The 23,683-nt window shown below is 36.2% G+C and overlaps 1 protein-coding gene across 2 annotated transcripts in view; it reads right to left on the bottom strand.

The window, feature by feature from the left end:
• Nucleotides 1-23,683, bottom strand: part of LOC149781581 (ATP-dependent DNA/RNA helicase DHX36-like) — a 116,248-nt gene that overhangs the window by 14,474 nt on the left and 78,091 nt on the right. For both annotated transcript variants that reach the window (XM_089935625.1, XM_089935626.1), the window contains exons 21-23: nucleotides 21,921-22,007; nucleotides 12,580-12,657; nucleotides 6,734-6,833 (exon numbers count right to left, since the gene is read on the bottom strand). In XM_089935625.1, coding sequence (XP_089791751.1) covers nucleotides 6,734-6,833; nucleotides 12,580-12,657; nucleotides 21,921-22,007 — 265 coding nt within the window. The remainder of the gene's footprint in view (nucleotides 1-6,733; nucleotides 6,834-12,579; nucleotides 12,658-21,920; nucleotides 22,008-23,683) is intronic.

The raw sequence follows: 23,683 nt of genomic DNA, 5'->3' as shown, positions 1-23,683 counted from the left end.
TACCTATTGAGGTATGGATGCCTATATTGGTATAAAGTGCTCTTGTGCACTCCATTTACATTATATTCCAGGGCCAGCTCACTTGAGTGAGGGATTCTCCACCACTTGTTGTGAGAACTGTTTGTTCTTAAGGGTGTGTTTAATAAGATCCAGATGTGCAGGTTCAGTAACTCTGAGCTGGAATGAAACACCTGCCATAAATCAGATGAGGGAATATCTTCAAATATCTTCTGTTGTTCAAAGATTTCACATCAGAGTGGAGAAGTCAGGATGAGGAGACAAGAGAATCTATGTTGGGGCTTGCACCGAGACAAGGAAATCCCACTCAAGGGGTTACATTATTTGTCTCCCCATGAGGCTATGCTGATGAGGAAAAAAAAATTGTAATCCTGTGGCTGGGATTTCCTTGTCTTGGTACAAACACTGACATAGATTATTTTTCTCATCAAATGTTTTCCAATTAAATTGAAATAACCCTGAACTTTTGCAATTTAGTTAACAATTTAGTTAACAGATTCAAAACACAGTATTATTAATCATGTATTATTATTGCTTCTCATTCTATACAAAGGTCATCAGGTCCTGTACTTGTTAACGAAAAATCTGGATAATTATCTAAGTTGAATCTAGCTATATATGCCATTCAAAGAAAATGAAAAAAAGTTATAATTGTTAGGTTAAGTGCCATGTCCTATTGTTGTTCAAACTACAGTACTGTGCGTTTATAATAATATGTTAATGAGGGCAAAGGGGCAACCTGTCGACCTTAAGTAAACATGTTCTGCGCATGAGAAAATAGAAACATAAAACCATTTGATATTTATTACTCTATTATCACATTTAATTGATGGGTGTCAAGAAAATAACAATAAGCAATTAATATCTTTTATATGGATAACCTTTAACTTTCATCAGTTCTAATTTGGAAAAGGTTCTGTTGTTGTTATTGTTGTTGTTGTTGTTGTTGTAGTGTTTAATGCCATTTTTCAGCACACGATAGACTATACGTGGTGGCCAGTATTAATGCTGGAGGAAGAACCCGAGAAAACCCCGGCAAGAACCACCGACCCACGAGAAGCTACTGCCAAGCTTTCTCACATACCCACATTAGCCAAATCCGAGACTTGAACCCACACAGACAGAGGTGAGATGGCAGTGATCCGTAACGGAGAGCGCTTTAGACCACTCAGCCACTCGGGGCCCCGGAAAAGGTTCTATGGTAGGCAGAGGCATGATACATTACAATACTGGGTACAGACTACCATACAGTTCTAACTAAGTGTGTTGTTGTTGTTGCTGTTGTAGGGTTTAACGCCATTTTTCAGCACTCGATAGGCTATACATGGCGGCCAGTATTAATGGTGGAGGAAGAACCCGGGAAAACACCGGAAAGAACCACCGACCCTCGAGAAGCTACTGGCAAGCTTTCTCACATACCCACATTGGCTGAATCCAAGACTCGAACCTACGCAGACAGGGGTGAGATGGCAGTGATCCGTAACAGAGAGTGCTTTAGACCACTCGGCCACTCGGGGCCCCTAACTAAGTGTGTAGTGATGAATCAGATTTCTAATTCATGATATTCTTCAAAATTAATATTTTCTTTCATGGAAATATGGCAAGCACTGCTATTACTAGTGCAATGTTCTTGTGAAATCGCGTGTGGACAGATGAATGTACCACTCTGATTGGTAAGTGCATGAATTTTCATTTGTTTATAAATAAAAAATTCAACTGGGACTGTTTAGGGGTGTCTGAATGGCAGGTCTGATGTAACACATTTCTAGTTGTTGCAGTCTTTGAGAGAGTTTGGATTTTACTCTTTTTTTTATCATTGATGTGTATAGTCTGTGGAGTAGTGTTTTCTGTCAGATATCACACAGTGTTGCATATTTTATCCTATCTGTAGTGTCTGTAAGTATGGAGGAGTGTTTTCTGTCAGATGTCACACAGTGTGTAAATTTTATCCTATCTGTAGTGTCTGTATGTATGGAGGAGTGTATCCTGTCAGATGTCACACAGTGTTACAAATTTTACCCTATCTGTAGTGTCTGTGTGTATGGAGGAGTGTTTCCTGTCAGATGTCACACAGTGTTACAAATTTTATCCTATATGTAGTGTCTGTGTGTATGGAGGAGTGTTTCCTGTCAGATGTCACACAGTGTTAAAAATTTTATCCTATCTGTAGTGTCTGTGTGTATGGAGGAGTGTTTCCCGTCAGATGTCACACAGTGTTGCAAATTTTACCCTATCTGTAGTGTCTGTGTGTATGGAGGATTGTTTCCTGTCAGATGTCACACAGTGTTGCAAATTTTATCCTATCTGTAGTGTCTGTGTGTATGGAGGAGTGTTTCCTGTCAGATGTCACACAGTGTTGCAAATTTTATCCTATCTGTAGTGTCTGTGTGTATGGAGGAGTGTTTCCTGTCAGATGTCACACAGTGTTAAAAAGTTTATCCTATCTGTAGTGTCTGTGTGAATGGAGGAGTGTTTCCTGTCAGATGTCACACAGTGTTGCAAATTTTATCCTATCTGTAGTGTCTGTGTGTATGGAGGAGTGTTTCCTGTCAGATGTCACACAGTGTTGCAAATTTTATCCTATCTGTAGTGTCTGTGTGAATGGAGGAGTGTTTCCTGTCAGATGTCACACAGTGTTACAAATTTTATCCTATCTGTAGTGTCTGTGTGTATGGAGGAGTGTTTCCTGTCAGATGTCACACAGTGTTAAAAAGTTTATCCTATCTGTAGTGTCTGTGTGTATGGAGGAGTGTTTCCTGTCAGATGTCACACAGTGTTAAAAAGTTTATCCTATCTGTAGTGTCTGTGTGTATGGAGGAGTGTTTCCTGTCAGATGTCACACAGTGTTGCAAATTTTATCCTATCTGTAGTGTCTGTGTGTATGGAGGAGTGTTTCCTGTCAGATGTCACACAGTATTACAAATTTTATCCTATCTGTAGTGTCTGTGTGTATGGAGGAGTGTTTCCTGTCAGATGTCACACAGTGTTGCAAATTTTATCCTATCTGTAGTGTCTGTGTGTATGGAGTAGTGTTTCCTGTCAGATGTCACACAGTGTTAAAAATTTTATCCTATCTGTAGTGTCTGTGTGTATGGAGGAGTGTTTCCTGTCAGATGTCACACAGTGTTGCAAATTTTATCCTATCTGTAGTGTCTGTGTGTATGGAGGAGTGTTTCCTGTCAGATGTCACACAGTGTTGCAAATTTTATCCTATCTGTAGTGTCTGTGTGAATGGAGGAGTGTTTCCTGTCAGATGTCACACAGTGTTAAAAATTTTATCCTATCTGTAGTGTCTGTGTGTATGGAGGAGTGTTTCCTGTCAGATGTCACACAGTGTTAAAAATTTTATCCTATCTGTAGTGTCTGTGTGTATGGAGGAGTGTTTCCTGTCAGATGTCACACAGTGTTAAAAATTTTATCCTATCTGTAGTGTCTGTGTGTATGGAGGAGTGTTTCCTGTCAGATGTCACACAGTGTTGCAAATTTTATCCTATCTGTAGTGTCTGTAAGTATGGAGGAGTGTTTTCTGTTAGATGTCACACAGTGTTACAAATTTTATCCTATCTGTAGTGTATGTGTCTATGGAGGAGTGTTTCCTGTCAGATGTCACACAGTGTTGCAAATTTTATCCTATCTGTAGTTCAATCAATTTTCAGGCCAGTGTCTTTGAATGTAGCTAACAATATCTAATTTGTTTTGCACAAAGTATTTAAAACTAATTAGGTACTTTCAGCTATAATTAATGGACCTAAGTTTGGCCTACAGACAGGATAAAATTCACCATGCAGTGTGTAACAAACTATAGTTTGTTATACACACTATAGTTTCTATCATAATACCAAACAGCTGAGCTAGTCTTCATGCGTTTGCATGTGTCTACCTCCCTCAAAATGTTTTACATGTTGTGTTCTCAAAGTTTTGGAGACCTTAAGTTGCTATATGGGTTTTTATGTTACATATCTATTGTTGTTGTTGTTGTTTGACGTGACAACAACTCCATCAGAAACAGCAGAAGACAACAAGGGTTTCTTCTTTTTTTAAAGTAGCTTCTAGTACATGGACACCATGACTGAGATGGCCTGACTGAGACAACCAGACTGAGATATTAAAAGTAAGGATAGCAAAACAGCTGGATTTGGCTGTCACATAGGTGAGAAACTCAAATTCTTTTGATTCCTGTATCAACTTCTGAACCTGAGGTGTTGGAGATGTGTAACAGTTGGCCATTCCAAAATATAGAAAAAGCATTGATTATGCAGACCTGCTGGATCCAGGACTGGTGAGACAAAGGTTGGAATTTTGGCATTCTACCTTGTTGCCAGTAGGTCCATCATAGGTGATCACACAAAGTATCTTTTGAGAGAAAACTGAGGAATGAAGAGACCATTCCATTTATATTAGTCCCTTCTTGCAAGACAATGCGCAAACACAGATTATAGTATAAAATATTTGATCTGTGAATATTTAGGAACATTTCTCCTAAATAAGTGTTTAAGTCATCAGAATGATGTTTTCAATACATGTTTCATGTTTGTAGTGCATTACAGATATCATGTTTCACATTTGTAGTGCATTAAAGATATCATGTTCAATTGTTTGCTTTGTAGAACATTTATTTTGCGACTCTGTGAACTCATCCATGTTGTCAGCTTTTATCATCTCTACTTTCAAATGGCTCAAACAGATTCCTTAGTTAATCGACTGACAAATTTAATAAATCAAAAGCTCTGGCATCTGCTACATGAGTGTGCATTGTTTGTTCCCAATAAAGAGCAATCCCCCAAAAAATACTGTTTTTAAACATACACGTCGCGGAGAAATGCTGCAAAATTCTGACAATGTAAAGTTAATGGAGAAGAAAAAGTAAATAATTGTTTTATATGTATCCATCTAACTGCTTTTAGGCGACTGTCAAAGTAAATAGCTCTGCAGATCAAATGCTATTTGATGTTAATATCCAATTTTAAATAAAATGTTTTATGCCTTATGTTTATAATTGAATATTTTACTATAATGATTGGATTGCATCATCCCTCAACAACAAATGTGGATGGTCATTGTCATTCTCCACAATATTAATATGAACAATGAAAAATAGAACAAATCAAAAAAACTAAAACTACAATTTAAACTGTCTCCAACAACTACAGCTTAAAGAGCCAATATCTGTACAAGAGCTTTTAACTCATGGAGAAAGACCTTTTTTTCTTTAAAGAAGCTAAAATGAGATGTATCTTGCTCTAATCAAACCATGAATATTATAAGGAATCTTATTGTTATTGCCTTCATAAAACATACCTTATATATCAACATTCTTGACCCAAATGTCTTACTCATATTTTAAAACCTAGCATATGAAAAGAGGTTTTCAATGATGTCCATACACTAATGTCCTACATGCAAGAATACATTTTTTTAGTTATCATATATACTCACATGAAAGTCGAGTTCAACTAAGAACTACAGAAATCCAGATCTGATGATGCATAATGCATTTGCAGATCTGGGTCTATGTAGTCTGCTAGGAGCAATCAGTAGAATAAACAACACCGACCACAGATCACCTGGCACATTATGCAGCAGTAGATAGGGTCTATGTACTCTTTTATAGTTAAAGTCATACAATTCATGTTTGTGCATTTAATTATCTTAAATTAAATATAAATTGCTGTTTTAAAATTTAATACTAACTTTGTTTAACCAAAGTCTATTCAGTTCTGACTACTGAATGCTCTGCACCTTAACTGTCACCAAAAAACTTCAAGATGAAAACTATTGATTGTCATGAACTTTTACAATGGTCACCATGTACTAAATTGGGCCAAAAAAGAGCATGTCAAGTCTAATCGTCACAATATAGGGTAGTGCAAATTAGTTTATCAACATGTGTAGCTCTCATTGTGACATCACACTGCACAACATTCAGTCTGGATTGTAGAGTTGTTGTTGTTGTGGGGTTTAACGCTATTTTTCAGCACACGATAGGCTATACATGGCAGCCAGTAATAATGGTGGAGGAAGAACCCGAGAAAACCCCGGAAAGAACCACTGACCCACGAGAAGCTACTGGCAAGCTTTCTCACATACCCACATTGGCTGAATCCGAGACTCAAACCCAAGCAGACAGAGGTGAGATGGCAGTGATCCGTAATGGAGAGCGCTTTAGACCACTTGGCCACTTGGGGCCCCTGGATTGTAGAGAATAACACCTATAGGTAGATCTCATCCAAAAATGTCCCCATACTTTAATATAGATTTTGCCATATGTACTTCTCGGGGAGGTAAATAATGACCTTCAAAAGGAATATGGATGTATGAGGATCCAAATAAAGAAGATAATTTCCATTTAAAGGTATGTAGAATCAAATTCTAAAGATTTACACCAATTACTAAAATAATCTGTGTTGAATGCCTACATGACCAGTGTGACTTTTAATATACAAGCAATCAGCAGAAAACACAACACAGACCCTAAATCAGTTGGCACATTTTGCTATGGCAGATCAGGGTCTGTCTTCTCTGCAGTTGGGCTGGGCTTTCAAGAGAGTACATACAGTATTTACTTTAGGGCATTTACTTCAGAAATTACTTAATTTCTGGAATGAAACAAAGATCAGAAATACTGATGCACAAAGGCCTACTATTATGTAAAGGGTATTCCATTAAAATTGACTTCCATTAAATCATTCACAGTTTAGTTCTGAGAGTTACAAACCTCTGAATTGGTTGGCAGGGTGATCTTTTGGGTTCTTACTGCCAATAAAGCCCATATCATAGAGAAGTTCTGCTAGTTGTCTCTTCATTTCAGAAAGAAGCTGCAATTACACAAAGGACATTCTAAACTGTACTTTATACATCTACAGAATCTACAGAATCAACTCAATTTTCTCAAATAAAAGCAGAACAAAATAATACATGTGATATTGCATGATGGAGCTGCAGGTGAAATCTTGTAGTCGTATGACGGATCAACTGGAAAGCATGACTCACAGCTACATCATGGAGTTCAAATTATTGATAACTCATAACCAGACAACTTGTAAATCTACTTATAACATGGAGTCAGGTGTGCTCCCATTTTATTCTAGAAAATGACAACAGAATTGGCCCCTATTTGTTGAACATGAAGAAATTTGCAATAAAAATTGGTAAATTAAGCCTTGATCTTTCACTCATTTTATTCGCAAAAATAGTACTTAGTTCCTGTAGATTTATTGCAAATCTTCATAAGAAATCACATATCTTGTTAGCTTTTCTAGGAAAAAATATTTTTTCACTATACTGGGTAACAATATGCGGCAAAATAGCAAGCAATGAAAAATGCTGGTGAATGCAAACAGGTGACAATGCTAATAAATAAACACCAATTTATGATATAGGTTGAAAACTGTGTTTTAATCTTTTAAACCTGTTTTAATGTAATCAGCATATGATAATCATGGTATGTTCTTTTCTATTCAAGCATGACCATCCATCAGATTGATAGCCATGAGCACTTCTGTGAGAATCTACAACTTGGAAGTGTTTGTTACACTGTAAATATCAATTAAAATAGACATGCTTTGTTTCCATGTTAATTGCTGTTTACCAAAGGGTGTTTGCTAGTAAGAACATTGCTTCCATTTTCCTAAGCTTGAACAAATAAACTATGTATCATTTTGTCTGTTTTGCTAAATAAACTCAGTATCTGATGCAAAAAAGGTTTTGATTTTAAATATGTATGCCTTTTTCATAAACAAATCTACTTCCCAAGTAATAGTTCCTTACTTATCTGCCAGTACAAGGTCCTGTGCTTGTAAAGGCAATAATGACTTTATTTTCCCAGTTAACTATCCTTTGATCAAGCTGCAGACATCATATGTGTTCAGTGACAACCTGAGTCCTAAAACTCCCCCTGTACCCATCTGACCTTAATCTCTTAGCTTGTGAAGGCAGCAAATACTTTATTTTTTAGCTGACAACCCTCTAATTGACCTAAGTGTCCTATATTCAGCCAACAGAGTTTATATCAATGATCAGTTTGCATTAAAAGATTTCAAAGAATGCATGCTCAAACTAAAGAGCACAAGCAATGTCTCCACATAAGCATCCACAGATGACAGTTAAAATTAGGAATCAGCATTGGACAATGTTTACCAAGACCAGGAAAAATTATGGGGCTTTGTATATAATGACATTCCAACAAAGACATTTATATGATACTGTGAATCCCAAAATGTGGGCTTTACTTTCCCTGTTTATTTGCAAGACGTATGGAATTATCATATTATGGGATATTGCAAACTGGATCAATGAGGACAATTTAGATATTGGTCTGTAACCTCTAACAGAATTTACAGACTTATCATATAAATGGATTTAAAGGCATTATGGATTTCTCCAGGTTTTATTACAAGATATGGACAAAATGTAAGTTGTAAATTGATTTGTGACATTTTACTCAATAATATAATTGTCTTTTATTTTAATCTGGTTTTGTCTTTATTTTCCCAATCTATCATTCAATCTATCCAGTTTGTCGTATTTACTTTCCCAGGAGCAACAACTCAACCCTTACAAGTTCCAACATTATTTCGAAAATTAACTTCTACTTTTAAAAGATTAAATCTTTCTTAATTTTTGTGAACAATAACACTAGAATGTATCCAAATCAACAGAAAAGGTAGTGACATCATACACAATGTGTTAAAGTGGTACCCATGATGTGACCTGAAACTGCTTGGAATACTGTTTTTAATGATCTTTTCAGGATCACTTGTCTTGAAATTAAAGGTAGTTTATATAGAAAAATGAACATCTCTGTAATAAAAAGCTATTTATTCAAAGTTTTTCTCAACCTGTCAATGATATTACCCTGTGCTTAATGGTCCTCCTTGTAGGCACGAGAAGGAAATGGTTCATTCAAAGGCACTAACAGGCCTCAATGGTCATCTATGTAGACACCAGTAGGAAATGATTAATTCTTAAAGTTGCTAACAGGCCTCCATGTAGGCCCCAGTAGGAAATGGTTCATTCTAAAATTTACTAACAGGCCTCAATGGTCCTCTGTGTAGGCACCAGTAGGAAATGGTTCATTCTAAAATGTATTAACAGACCTGAATGGTCCTCCATGTAGGCACCAGCAGGAAATGGTTCATTCTGAAAATTCCTAACAGGCCTCAATAGTCCTCCATGTAGGCACCAGCAGGAAATGGTTCATTCTGAAAATTCCTAACAGACCTCAATGGTCCTCCATGTAGGCCCCAGTAGGAAATGGTTCATTCTAAAATGTATTAACAGACCTGAATGGTCCTCCATGTATGCCCCAGCAGGAAATGGTTCATTCTGAAAATTCCTAACAGGCCTCAATAGTCCTCCATGTAGGCACCAGCAGGAAATGGTTCATTCTGAAAATTCCTAACAGAGCTCATTGGTCCCTGTGTAGGCACAAGTAGAAAATGCTTCATTCTGAAAATTCCTAACAATCTTCAAAAGACTTCAATCTTTAGTCAAGGTACATGGTCTTGAATTAAACTTATGCAGAAAGTGTTATGTGGCTCATATTTCAACTCCAACATTTTTCAAGAAAAAAAAGTTGATTTTCAAGCACCTTAATCAACTGCATATAAACTTTTGAATGAATGTTGATCATGGCATGGACAATGCAGGAAATTTCTGATATAAGGATTTCATTCTTAAAGAGGAATTCAAATATTTGTTGTTACACTAGGGAAAAACATTACATCAAGGGACTTCTTTTCCTCAGTATAGAGGTCAAGTAATTTCATTTACATCAGTTTGCAATTCAAACACTTCTCAAGGACTACCGTGTGTTTTCAAGCACCGTTCCAGTATTTTTTGAGGGAGCTAACCTAAAAAAAAATTTTACTTTCAAATAACCATCAAAATTCAAGCACATTCAAAATTGTGCACTACTGTTTTGTTTTCTTTTTATTTATTTATTAACCCTTTACCTCATAGAGCATAGTGACAAAGTGCAGCATGCTATAAATAGAACACCTGTTACCTAGCAAACCGCATCAGCATAGGCATGCCTGTGAATTGTTAAGCAATGTAGTGGTGTTACGTTTAACAGCAGTTTTAACCATTTTACGTTTAAGGTAGACATCTATTATATATGGAAAAATTGAAAAGTAAAGTCCGATTGTTATAGCTGTGTAATTATTTTTCACAGAAGAATATTTAATGTGCTTTAAAATCGAGAGAGAACTCATTCACCGTCATGTCAGTGAGGCCGCGTGACCGACCGTAGCTGCCATTTCCCATACTCGAAATTTACACGTTTTTCGTCTGCGTCTACATCACTAAGTCATCTGAATTTGATAATCAATAAAAACTAATTGCTGCTTACATAAATATCATAGCCTTTACCAAAGTTATTGAATCTTTCGTGGTTGAGATTCTACTCGTGAAAACTTCGTAAGTACTGAATGAAATCCTGCCTGTGAACTGTTAAGCAATTTAGTGTATGTTACGTTTAACAACAATTTTAACCATTTTACATTTTTGGTACACATATATTACATGTGGAAAAATTTAAGAGTAATGTCCGATTGTTATAGCTGTGTAATTATTTTCCACAGAAGAATTTTTTTATGTGCTTCAAAATCTTGAGAGAACTCGTTCACCGTCATGTCAGTGAGGCCGCGTGACTAACCGTAGCTGCCATTTCCGATACTCGAAATTTACAAGGTTTTCATGTGCGTCTATATCACTAAGTCAACTGAATTTGATAATTTATAAAAACTAATTGCTGCCTACATTAATATCAGAGCCTTTACCTAATTTATTGAATCTTTCGTGGTTGTTATTCTAATCGTGAAAACTTCGTACGTACTGAATGAAATCCGCAGCTGCCATTTTGGAGAGTGGAGATTACGACCCAGTTACTTTAAATAGCAGATATCGACCAGTGCATGAACAGCGACCACGTGATCTGACGTAATTGTCATTCGCAGAAATGAATGTAGTATGTAATGGGGGAGGGTTTCCCCGAAGGTGGTGCTACAAAAACTATCTCAAAATGGCTGATGTTTACAGCAGGCGTCAAAAGGCGCTTCATGCAAATCTTGCAGAGGCGTCAAAAGGCGCTTCCATGCGAATGGAGTAGAGGCGTCCAAAGATGCTTGTATGAGGTAAAGGGTTAAACTTACCTTGACCATGACCTCCAACTTTTAACACTTATTACTCTAAGTGGCAGCCATGGGAGTTGCATTGGAACAGAAGTTATAATACAAAACTCATATTACTATGACCACAATGATTCTGACTTTGACCTTTCAATTTCAAAATCAAGAGGCTGGTTCCATAATTAAGTGCAAACTCTTCATGGACTTTGGACAGTAAGTGGTCCAGAAATTAAGTTATTATAGAAAAAACACATTTTTTTCCATCTCAGTGACTTTGTCCTCTGACCTAATGATCGAAGTACTTCTTTCTGACCACATGTAATCCATACACCTTAGTAAAAGTACATGGTCAATAACTTAAATTCCAGTGTAAAGACCTTTTTCTTTAGTGAGTGATCTTGACATTGGCCTTTATAACCAGAAAGCAAAAGGCTTATTCCTTAACCTCAAGTGTAAATCATCCACAAAGCTTGGTAGCTGTTGATAGTGAAGAACTTGTGGAAACCATTTTTCTTCTTTCAGTTTATGACCATGGCTTTTGACCTTTTTACTCTAAATCAAAGGGTTCTTCCTGCTATTAAATATAAGCCATCTACAATGTTTGGTGTAAGTCTATGAAGTGTGCTATTATCCAGAAACCATACTCCTTCTTTCAGTTAGTGACCATGACCTTTGACCTTTTTACTCTAAATCAATTGGTTCTTCCTGCTATTAAATATAAGCCATCTACAGTGTTTGGTGTAGGTCTACGAAGTGTGCTATTATCCAGAAACCATACTCCTTCTTTCAGTTAGTGACCATGACCTTTGACCTTTTTACTCTAAATTAATTGGTTCTTCCTACTATTAAATAAAAGCCATCTACAGTTTTTGGTGTAGGTCTATGAAGTGTGCTATTATCCAGAAACCATACTCCTTCTTTCAGTTAGTGACCATGACCTTTGACCTTGTTACTCTAAATCAAAGGGTTCTTCCTACTATTAAATATAAGCCATCTACAGTGTTTAGTGTAGGTCTATTATCCAGAAACCATACTCCTTCTTTCAGTCACAGTGACCTTTTCTTTTGACCTTTTGACTTTTAAATCAATGGTGCAAGCTATCCATAAAGTTCGGTGGACATATACACTCTAGAACTAAAGTTATTTTCCAGAATAGGAAATATTAACAAATGGACCAATGAGGTTGTAGCATATTATGCTCTGCCAACATGGCAGATGTTTAAAAATAGTACACCTTCCATGTAATCACTTTTGGAAAATTAAAGAATGGAAAGTAAACGAACAATAAACATGTGGTGGATATGTCACACAGACCTGACATAGCCAAACTTATTTTAAACTAAAGTGTTATCTTTGTGGAATTATGAAATATACATTTGACACATACACAAGTAGGTAACCACATTTAGAGAGAAGAAGAATACTGAAAAACCTTGAGTGTGTTCTCTGTCAGAAAGTTGTCCCAGCAATATTGACGGTTTGTTCCTCTGGCCACTGAACGTTCCCAGCCCTAACAAAAAAGTATTGCAAAATTATTTCAAAAATAAGGTATATCCAATAGTTATATTACCCTATAATAACAATTATCAAACTTCTGTCCCATTTTTATTAATAATGAAAGAATCATTTATTAATGACATGAGCAATATTAAAGGATAAACCAAGTCTTTTAGTATAGCAGTCTACTTATTAAAACCCAACACTACTGGAGAAGATGTACATGCTTTTCTAGGGATGTAAATGTGGGGATGGCTTGGAACAATAAGTATTACTGAATAAATACATTTTACAGACAACATTTTTTCATATAATATATGGACATGGCTATTATAATATACAAGGAGAATAGGTAAGCAGAGAAGGAAGTTAAACCCCTTACCCTGGAATTGGCACTGTCTCTAGTCTCAAATCAGATTAAAGTTACATAAGGTATGTGGTGTGTCAGCATAAGGTTAATACATGGATATGGTCTCAAGTAACACGTCATTGCAAAGTTACTGAGCAGCTGAGGAAAGTAACCTGTTTCACTGCTGATATTGGTCCCACCAGGTCAAATGAGCCCTTTGTGATGGAAAGATCTTGAAAATAAAAGTTAGAGAAATCATCTCTGACATCCATCCATGGCCTGGATAATGTTAGTCAGCTTCTGTGCAGACCATACTTTTCAACAGTGTATCCTGCAATAGATGTCCATCTAGTTCAAGAGATGTTCTCCTATTTGATGAGATAGAACCTAACATATCCCTTAACTGGGGTTGACTGGTCCATTTGACTATGTTTTGGCCATCACTGGGATAGAAGAATCATATGCAGTGGTCTCAAAAAAAGGCAGCCCAGAATTAGTAGCTTTCAATGCTACAAAGAGGCGATCCAAGAGGAAAAGAAAACTACTGAACTGAAATTAAATTCTCTGAGTGAATGGAAGAAACTACCAAGATGATTTTTAAGAAACATTGCTGAGAGAGTCAGACTCTGTTCATACTCAAATTGCTGAAATTTTGGGATGGGATGACAGACTTGACCTTGTTGACAAGGAAACTAAGCAAAAGAAAGAATTTCATAATTTGCCAGGTGCTTGTGTAAAATGTTATTCAGGCAGCTGGAAGTCACATACATGTTAACAGTTCTGAAGTGTGACACAACTCTGTAAATAATTGCTGTGAAGACCCAAAGAACAAAAAGGATTTTCCTGAACTATTATACTGAGTCTCTCAATGTGAGCTATGCATCTTACAATGCTAGGATGACAGCAAGACCCACTCCAGAATGGTATTCCAAAACCAGTCTCAGTGTCTCCATTTTGAAGCATGTTGCCCAAAAGAACTGGTTGAGAGATCTTAGATCTATGACGAGAAAAACCTTGCCATTGGCTTTGGGGACTACCAACAGTCTGGAGTAAACTCCCAGTAAATTTACATTATGAAAAAATTATCTACTGGCCTTTTGTCAGAATATTGTTCATTTCGTACAGCAGAACACTGGCTTTTAATAGGTCTGTTGGAATGACGGTACTGAAGGGGAGAAAAGTGAAATACTTCACATCATCTGAAGGCCATACATGACTATTTGCATGATCTACACATCATTAGGGCAGAGTCTCTCCCATCTTATATGTAGCAAAGTGTTAGAGTCTACCAATACTGGGAAGTCTAAATAGCTGGCATGAACATAGTATAATTTCCTGGATGATGGAGGCTGATGGGGAGAGAAACTGGATTAAAAGTAATTATTGTTTTTCAATGTCCTGTCATGTGGCACTGCATGGAAACTGAGCTCTCACTGAGGGACAGTGCATAGCGGTTTGTTTTCTCATCTGTCATGCCACAGTATAACAGAACTTGACCAGACTGAGGTATTTGTTTGAGGAACTGATGGTCTGTTACAACAAATATAACATTGTATGTGGAAACTTTATAAGTGGCCAATGACAGCATATGGTGGTAGAACATGGCAGCATAATCTAAAAGCTGCTTCAACTGATTCATGGTAGGCTGAATCTTCTTTGGACATTGTCAGATCAAGAAAGGGGATGGTACATACAAGTGTGAATCTTCCAAACACCAAGGATCTGGGTGACAGAGATGCCTCCTGCAATGCATGTAATGACCGAAGTGGCAAAGCTGGATGAGAGGGATTGTGAAAAAGTTTAGGGCTTTTCGCAATGTTGGGACATGATTATCTACAAGCATTCACTGTCTGTAACATTGATGATCTATGACTGGTACAGATTATCCAGAAATTAGACACTGTCATTGTTGCTACCAGGTTGCAATGGACCTGGATCCAGTGATGAACATGTATAGCACAAATCCACAAAAACTGTAGGATAGAAGTACCTGGCAGCATGAGACAGTTCATTAATTTTGGTAACTCTTACATGAGGCATCCAGGTCAGAACTGGGAAGGGGACAGGCACATCTGGATGTTGGGTGCTATCTATCCTGAAGCCAAGACTACAAACTGGGGAGAAAAAAAAACATAGATCACAGTCTAGGAAATCAAAAGCATGAGTCATGGATGTGTTTGAGCTCATGTGGTCTGTAACCAGTTGGTGGCAAATGGCAAATTTGGCTACTACCTATTTTGGGAAAGAAGCTATAGCCAGTACCTGGGACTGCATATGCATCTGATCTGTTTGCTACTGAATAAGATGGTTCACTTTACCAAGTCAGTGATGGCACCAATGGTAAATATATGAAGATCAGATCTGTCTGCAGCAATGAGGATGATAGCAGAACTGGTACTGTGTGGATTGTTCATGATGGCATAGTTTTCCAAATTTTCTGAATAGGCGTGCTTTCTGCCTTAAGGGAAATTGTTATTTTGAGGCAGAGTTAATAGCAATACTGATGGTGTCAACATCCACACTCATTTGTTTCTTAGTGCTCTCATTCACTATAGTTATTTGGCTGAGACAGTTACCCATGCATCCTCAGACCTTTGGAAGTATGCATCACAAGTATGGCCTAAACTGCATCCCATCCTGAACCCAACACACTTAATCATTCCTGTTATGCTCCCAATTGTAGAGCAAACAATGACATAAAATAAAATCAGTGAAGCAATGCATTAAACTTTCCATTAAGTGAATGCTGATAGTAACAACAATGCCCAGCTAGGGTTATGCTGCTACTGATACCTTGTACAGGCAAAGACAGAAAAGGTCGGTACAAGACCAGGTTTTACCGGTACAAATGCTAATCAACCAATCTCATCAATGCATTGTTTATCACTTGCATGGAGTGGAGAGAATTATGCTGCAGAGAATACTTTAGAGTAAGACAATAAAATGAAGGAGTTTTAGACCTTTACTGCCTTCATAACAGATGGTATCATAACTCAACATCATGATACTGTAGTTCATTCTACAGTTTTGTAAAATTTATCCTATATATAACTCATTAAAGTATCGGGTCAGCATCATTATATGTAGCTACATAAAATTACCTAATTCATTTCAAATGAACAGATACTTTTAGCTACATTTAGTGATTGTGACCTAAACATTTACTGAGTTACATAGGGGCCCCAAGTGGCTGAGTGGTCTAAAGCGCCCTCCGTAACGGATCACTGCCATCTCACTTCTGTCTGCGTGGGTTCGAGTCTCGGATTCAGCCAATGTGGGTATGTGAGAAAGCTTGCCAGTAGATTCTCGTGGGTTGGTGGTTCTTTCCAGGGTTTCCCGGGTTCTTCCTCCACCATTAATACTGGCTGCCATGTATAGCCTATCGTGTGGTGAAACATGGTGTTAAACCCCACCACAACAACAACTGAGTTACATATAGGATAAAATGAGCAATGCAGTGTGAAACAAATTATAGTGTAATCCCATTCAGCATCATCACTGTCAGTCACCAACTTGGTCCACACACCATTAACAACTTTGGTTCAGAGTTCACTTATAAAGTATGTTGCTGAAGTGTTTCCAAGCACAACATAAAATGTTTGGTTTTAGTGGCTTTTGATGTGAGTGAAAGTGTTAACTTCAGCATGGCTAGATCACATAACTTACAGTCAAGGGTAAAAAGAAACTAATAAAATCCTAACCCTGCCAGTCCTATAGAAAACAAACACAAGGTTATTAATTTCTTTAAAACAAGAGTAAGTAAAAGCACCAATGGTATACAAAAACAAATAAATTCCCTTACAAAGAAATATATTGATTTTCAAGTATTTATATCACAAATCAGCAAATATGATGGTTTCAAGTCCAAGTACAACTCATTTAGTGTTGTTGCTGACATATACAAAGGAAATATGTAATTTCCCATTGAACTGGGAACTGGACAAATATAAGGAGTTTCAGTTGCAAATAATATTAACTGCTCTGGTGACCTAAGTGGTTAGAGTGTCAACCTCAGAAGTCATGGGTTTGAACCCTGACCGAGTCATACAAAAGACTTATTAAAACAAATGGTATTAGCAGCTGCCTTGCTAGGCACTCATCTTTACTATATTAGTGTTAGGCCAGGTCAGCCTGGTGTCAGGTACTTTTAGCTACATTTAATGATAATGTGATTGGACATGATGCCCCAGTACTAGACATCACTATAAAGTGCCACACTGCAGACACTATAGCAATATGACTGTAAATTTGTTAAAAGCTATGTTAAAAATCACACACAAAAATATGCAAATAATATCAGTCTGGTTACTATGTCTTCTTTTAAACAACTTCTTCCAGAAATGTTTATTCCATTTTCTGCAGCGAAACCACACTCAGTTGGTACACTGGTTACTGGAATAGCCCATGTAATAACTGCAACTTTAACTAACTGCAGATAGGTACAACAAGAGTATTTTATAAGTGTCTCGCATGATGAACCAAAGTTAAGCTGGTCAAGCTCTTATAACTCTATGGTCAGAAACTAAGTAAAAGAAAGATGCAAATCCAACAAGTTTTGTAAAACTTAACAATTTTTTATTATCAAAGTTATAAATGAAAATGTGAAAGGAACTGGCAGTATTTAACAAAGTGAATCCTAAATAATACTGTTAAAGTTCTATGAAAGCCCAAAAGAATGAAAAGTTAAATATTAATGTAAATTTAAAAACCAGAAATATATTGGTCCACCAAGAAGCATGATGTTGTCAAGATGGCACCATGTAGAACTAGTCTGCATAATTCACAACAGTTCCAGAATATTGTCCAAATAATAAGCACTTTCTATTTCCACTGAACAGTCCAAACAAATGGGGTTTTTTCTGTTGAATATCTCAGTTCAACATAAAACACGTCTGCCAACCTACAACAGGACAACAAGAAATGGAACAAATCCAAGATCGGAATGAATCTGATTGCTCCATTCTTTCCTTACATACACCTTCTACTGCGACTGTATTTCACAACATACACCTCATGCTGGATCTTGCTAGTCATTTTGCCTTGAAACTGCCTATTCATGTGACCAAGCCAACCAATGGGAAGTTAATGAATTATTCTAGAACAGTTCAAACTCAATCATCCAATAAGAAATTAATCCATTAAGGTGTACTATTAAGATTATTATTAGTAACTGTCAACACACGTCAGCATTTATTTATTGATCCGTTGTAAGCTTACACCCTTAACAGAGTCAGATAAGTATGCATATCTTTGGTAAAGATATTCTTTACAATTTACAGCCATGAATAAAAGGTATAAAAATTAAATAAGATTAAGTACCAGGAGTTATAAACAATGCAGTTATACATAACAATGCCCCTTGATGAAATTAATTTTTTGGCTCTGATTTATTTAGTTTTGTAGGTTTTACCTGCCCGCCTGCCAACGTCTTTTGTTGTCCAAAATATTCCGCAGCTCTTCTAAGAGCTTTGTTGCTGCAATCACGCAATGCAGCCACTCCATCTTTGAAATGGAAATCATTTAAGACAGCACTGAAGTTTCTGATGTCTATGTTGCTTTCTGGAAAATGAGCTATGAGGCTATCAGTGAGACTCTAAATGAAGTCCAGTCTCATTAGCTCATACAAACTGAACTATTTTGATGGTCAACATCGCCTATTGTTGACAGTATTAAGATCCTATCGTAAATTTGTTTACTTTCTTTGCTTTTTCACACATTATAGAAAATAATTCTTTTTTTTTGTTCAGACTCTTCTTGTCTGTGCCATGGAAAGTCTTCTACCAAGGCTGCAATGTACACCTTGGTTCTTAATTTCTTTGCAGTAGTTTTTGGTTTCTCTGCTTTTGAATTCAAGATATGTGCCATAGAAGGCGAGAAAACCTTTAACGAGTAATCCTTTGAAACTGGAACATAATGTTCATCATCTGCAGCACATGTGCAGGGAACAGGCACAGATTTATCAATAGTACTTTTAAAAAAAGAACATATTGATTGCTGTGCCATGATTTCAGAATCTTCAACGCAAAAAAAATGAAGCAGAAAGTGACTGCTTGGATTAAAGTCTATGAAACTGAATGAGGAGCGCTTTCATTTGTATTTTTTCAACTTGAACCAAATACCAAAAACCTTACTATCCACCAAAGAGATAAGGTGACTCTCATTCAGGTGTTGTTGCTGACAATCACTGATCAAAATCGAGCGGGACAACAACTGTAAGAAAAGAATAAGTCAGCTTCTTCCCGACTTTGATGATACAGACTTTGATGTTGAGACAGTTAACTTTCAAGACTTGAAACACGTTTTACAGTTTGTTGGTACATGAAAACCCGACAGTCTCCTCTTCTTCCAGTACAGAGGAAAATTTTATTGGTAAAAACGAGCACATACCAGTGTCATGGAACCTATGAATGCCTCTGCATGTACGATGTACCATACAGCATGCAATAACAGAACAATTATTTGGCACAATTCATAACAAGGTAGAGAACTGAGCCGAATTAAAAGTACTATGATATCTGTACTGGCAATTAACATGGTAGCAACACACTTATTATATGATGAAGTCTGACAAATAAACTGTGAAATATTTACATCTAGTGAAGATAGAGCGAGAAATAGAAATATAGTTGAAGTATTCTTCCTTAGTGTGAGAAAATATCCAAGAATCACTCAAGTTATGCAAAGGCACAGGTGACTTCAGTATTTGCAAGGCCTTGAGAAGGAGCATGCTAAAACAAGGCCCGAATATGTGGTGAATGTCTTTATTAGTATGGGATGGCAGATTGGTATAATGATGGGTATCTTTTTTAAAAACAAGAATATGTTACATTTATTTTATAGTCAAGCATACTTACAGAAATAAATGCAATGTAATTATACTATGAAAATTAATTTGTTAAATTTGACATTACATAATACAACACTCAAATACATATACACACAAGACAAATACATAATTTTCAGACTTTTGATACAAAATAAACAGCCTTAGCCGACATTACTTCCAAGTCAAATGCCAGGGCAGTTTGTCAACAAGTCTGAATGATACTTTCTGACATTCAACATCATTTTTGTTTAGTTTTAGCAATGGCAGCCATACTAGATTGAAGATCAGCATCTTTTAGATCAACTTAATAGACCTCCTTTGATATTTGGTCAACTTCAGTTCACCAGTTTTTAAAAGAGTATCTTTCCACTTATAGCAACAACAAAGATACTAAAACAACAAGTTGAGAAGGTTAGCAATATAACACTCCCTTGATAACTCGTGCCCTGATAACCTGCAAACCCACTTATAATGCAGGGTCAGTCGTGGATCTAGAAAGTACCAAAAATTTTACCCCTATTTGTTAAACAGAAAATCAAAATCAAAATTGGTAACTGAAGCCTTGATATATCACTTGTTTTATCCTCGAAAATGGTTGATATGACCTGGAAATTTGAATCAACAGTATGAAATTATCAACTTTTAATATGATGGCATGTATTTTGTTAAAATTTCTTTCCAAATAACATTCCTGGTACACCGTAAATAAGAGTACTATGCAACGAAATTTGGATCAATAAAAATGTCACTAATGCTAACTTGAGGCAGCACTATAATAAATAAATACAATTAAATGAGTTTTTTATCAAGTTTTAGTTACATCTTTTAGTTCAGTTTAAGTGTAAGGATTATAAATACAACGTGTCCTATTGTGTTCAAATGTGAACTATGTCAATCTACTGTAACAGCTATGTCCGTCAGATTTTCTGTGAGAACCTAATTAAGTGCCAGTGGTGTTTTGATACCTAATTTGTGAAAGTATTTGTTGTATTGTTACACTGAATTTCAAGCTTAGCTCTTTGTATTACCATGTTAATTAGACTTTTGTATTAAATAAAGGGGGTGGAATAAATGAAAAGTTAAAAGGCATGCAAATCCTACCTGTGTAAGAGCTAGTGGCCCCCCCGTCAAGTGTCGGGTCAACTCATTTCAAGTGATCAATTGAACACTGTTACAATTTTCTGAGGCAAACATAATCTGAACTACCTTAAATTAGCATACTCATTGACAAACGTGACCAAAGATAGTACGACAACCAAGTGAATACCTGATGACAAAAATATTTGTTTCACAGATACGTTTTATTAATGAGAAGCAAGTTTTAGTTATTTTAATTAATTTGTAATTATTGAACTGGCACTTGGAGATTTCCTCATGGCATCAATATTTTACTAATTGAGCAATATTCTTTTTTTACTGCTGATGATGACAGCTGTTTCATGAACTAAATGTTAAATTTTTTTAAAATAAAAGGAATTTTATCTGATTGTGAGTTTGAATCGATAACTAGTCTGGTTCCCTGCTAATATTGCACTGCATTCCACTATAGTAGACAGCAAAGCAGGAATATATGGTTCTGGAAACCAGACTACTCAAAAACAACATATAGCAGTGATGTAATACACAGTTTTCACACACACTTGATGGTTGTTGAAACCAGATGGATCAATGGATACCTAGTGATAGTTTTCTAAATTTGTGACATGTTAAACTAGCAGAGGTGATGATCACGACAATGCTATCATCCTGGAAAAGTCAAACCTAGCAGAGATGATGATGATGATGATGATGATGCCAACACCTGGGAAAAACAAAAACCTAACAAAGATGGTTATGATGACAACCAAAATACCTCCCTGAAAATGTCTAACCTAATATAGATAATGAGATGACTGCTATAAACCTGAAAAAGTTTAACCTAGTATAGATGATGATGATGATGAGTATGACATCACCAAGGAAAAGTGAAACCAAGCAGAGATAATGTTGATGACCACACTAGTAGAGATGCAGATAACCATGCTGTTACCAATGAGAAGTCCCACTATCTATTATGTCTCGCTGTCTGCTAATGAACACAAGACAACAATGTTTCCTTCACCTCAAATGCTCTGACCAGCATAATATGATCACTTTTACTTCCATCCGACAAAACTCTCCTTGCTCTATCTGCATTGTCCTCTTGGCCCTGAAAAATATCAGGAAAACAATGTCATGGTTACAAGAGAATGTATTTTAATAAATTTGCTTTATTTATTACAGTGAAATATAAAGCACAACTTGTAACAAAATTCAGATGAGATAAAAATTATTGACACAAGGCTCAATTAGCATGCATTTATCTTCACTTCTTCCAATGATTCATATTATGTTTGTATCAAATACACTTCATATGTCTACTGGGATTTTTCTGTAAACTGGTTTCAAAGTAATACATTTTAGTTTTAATTATTTCTGCTTCATTGCCATTCCAAATTTCAAAATCTTTATATTACTGGATAGTCAAAACATAAACAAATTCAAAGCAACAAAATTCAAGTGCTGACATGGTGCAAATTTCAGGGTCAAAAATTCCCTTTCCTTAGTGCATAAAGAAATATCTTGACATGTGAAGAGATAAAAGTTTATATAGCTGATATTTTTTCACTAATTTCAGCACTAGATTGAGAGCACTTATATAAAAGCTTAAAACCAGTCCCACCTGGCAGTGACAAGGGGAGGTAATATGCAAGAGTTATTGCCTTTGGTCTACATAACATAAACAGAAAAAGATTTCTGTCTTTTGGAGAGGCTGGATTTGGGATATAGCAGAGCTTTGTGTCCTTACAATAATGTGATGGAGGAATGTGTTCATGTTCATCCTTAAGTATGCCATCAGTATAAGTTTAATGGATTTAATTCAACAGATATTGGAATTAAAGACACTACAAAATTTCAACCAATTTTTTTTTCTGCAAAGAAGGTCATCTTTTAGGTGCACAAAACAGTGAGCCCAACATGCACACATACTGTAAATTTAATGACAGTAGGTATAGCAAAACAACAGTTACAGTCCAGGCGGGAGAGGAGACAATTTTTAGCCTTTTAAAGTAAATCATGGAATATTGGCTACCATGAACCTGTTTGCAAGCAGCACACACATAAATTCTAAAATAAAATGTCTGTGTAAGTCTGATGGCAACTGGTGATTAGTTATCAGAATTTGGAACTGAAGACTAATTTAAAACATTTTGAAAAGTAAATTCCATAAGTAGAGAAGCCAACCTTCACCAACATGAAATCGGAATACTCCAAGTTTTTCTTTTCCAACAATTTATTTTAAGTATTCAAACTTAATGATTTAAACTGGGTATTGTTTTTGCAGAAACATACATCTGTACATAAATGCTTGACCTCATTCATGATTACAGGTAGAGTTTTGGCATACCTGACTATTGTCTTGGATGAGGGTTGTGTCTACCTTTTTCAATGACTTTCCACTCACATTTCATGCTTGACCACTCAATAAAATTTCCAGAACGTGGGTCATTTCAAATGGAAAAATTTCACTAATTTCTAAACAAGGTCAGGCCTTGAACTTAAATTCATGAGTACCATTTTATACAAATTCACTGGTGCAGAGAAAACTGGCTATGTATAGGAGGTAGTCACTGGAGTGGGGTGTGCAAATAAAAAGGGAAATCATTCTGGTAATCATTTCGTATTTCACCAATATTAATTTATATCCAACCTGAAAATTTCAATCTGACAGATGTGGTTGTAATGGCATAATATGAAGTTAAATATAGCAACTGGTCTGCCAAAATCAGGGTTCTTTCATTTGAACATACATAATACCCTGGAAAGGTAGCTTTTTAAAAACAA

Source organism: Sinohyriopsis cumingii, chromosome 15 (genome assembly GCF_028554795.1).
Source record: "Sinohyriopsis cumingii isolate HCF-2022 chromosome 15, ASM2855479v2, whole genome shotgun sequence".
Taxonomy (NCBI): Eukaryota; Metazoa; Mollusca; class Bivalvia; order Unionida; family Unionidae; genus Sinohyriopsis; species Sinohyriopsis cumingii.
The sequence above is the reverse complement of the archived record's forward strand: the minus strand, read 5'-3'. Positions and strand labels throughout refer to the sequence as shown.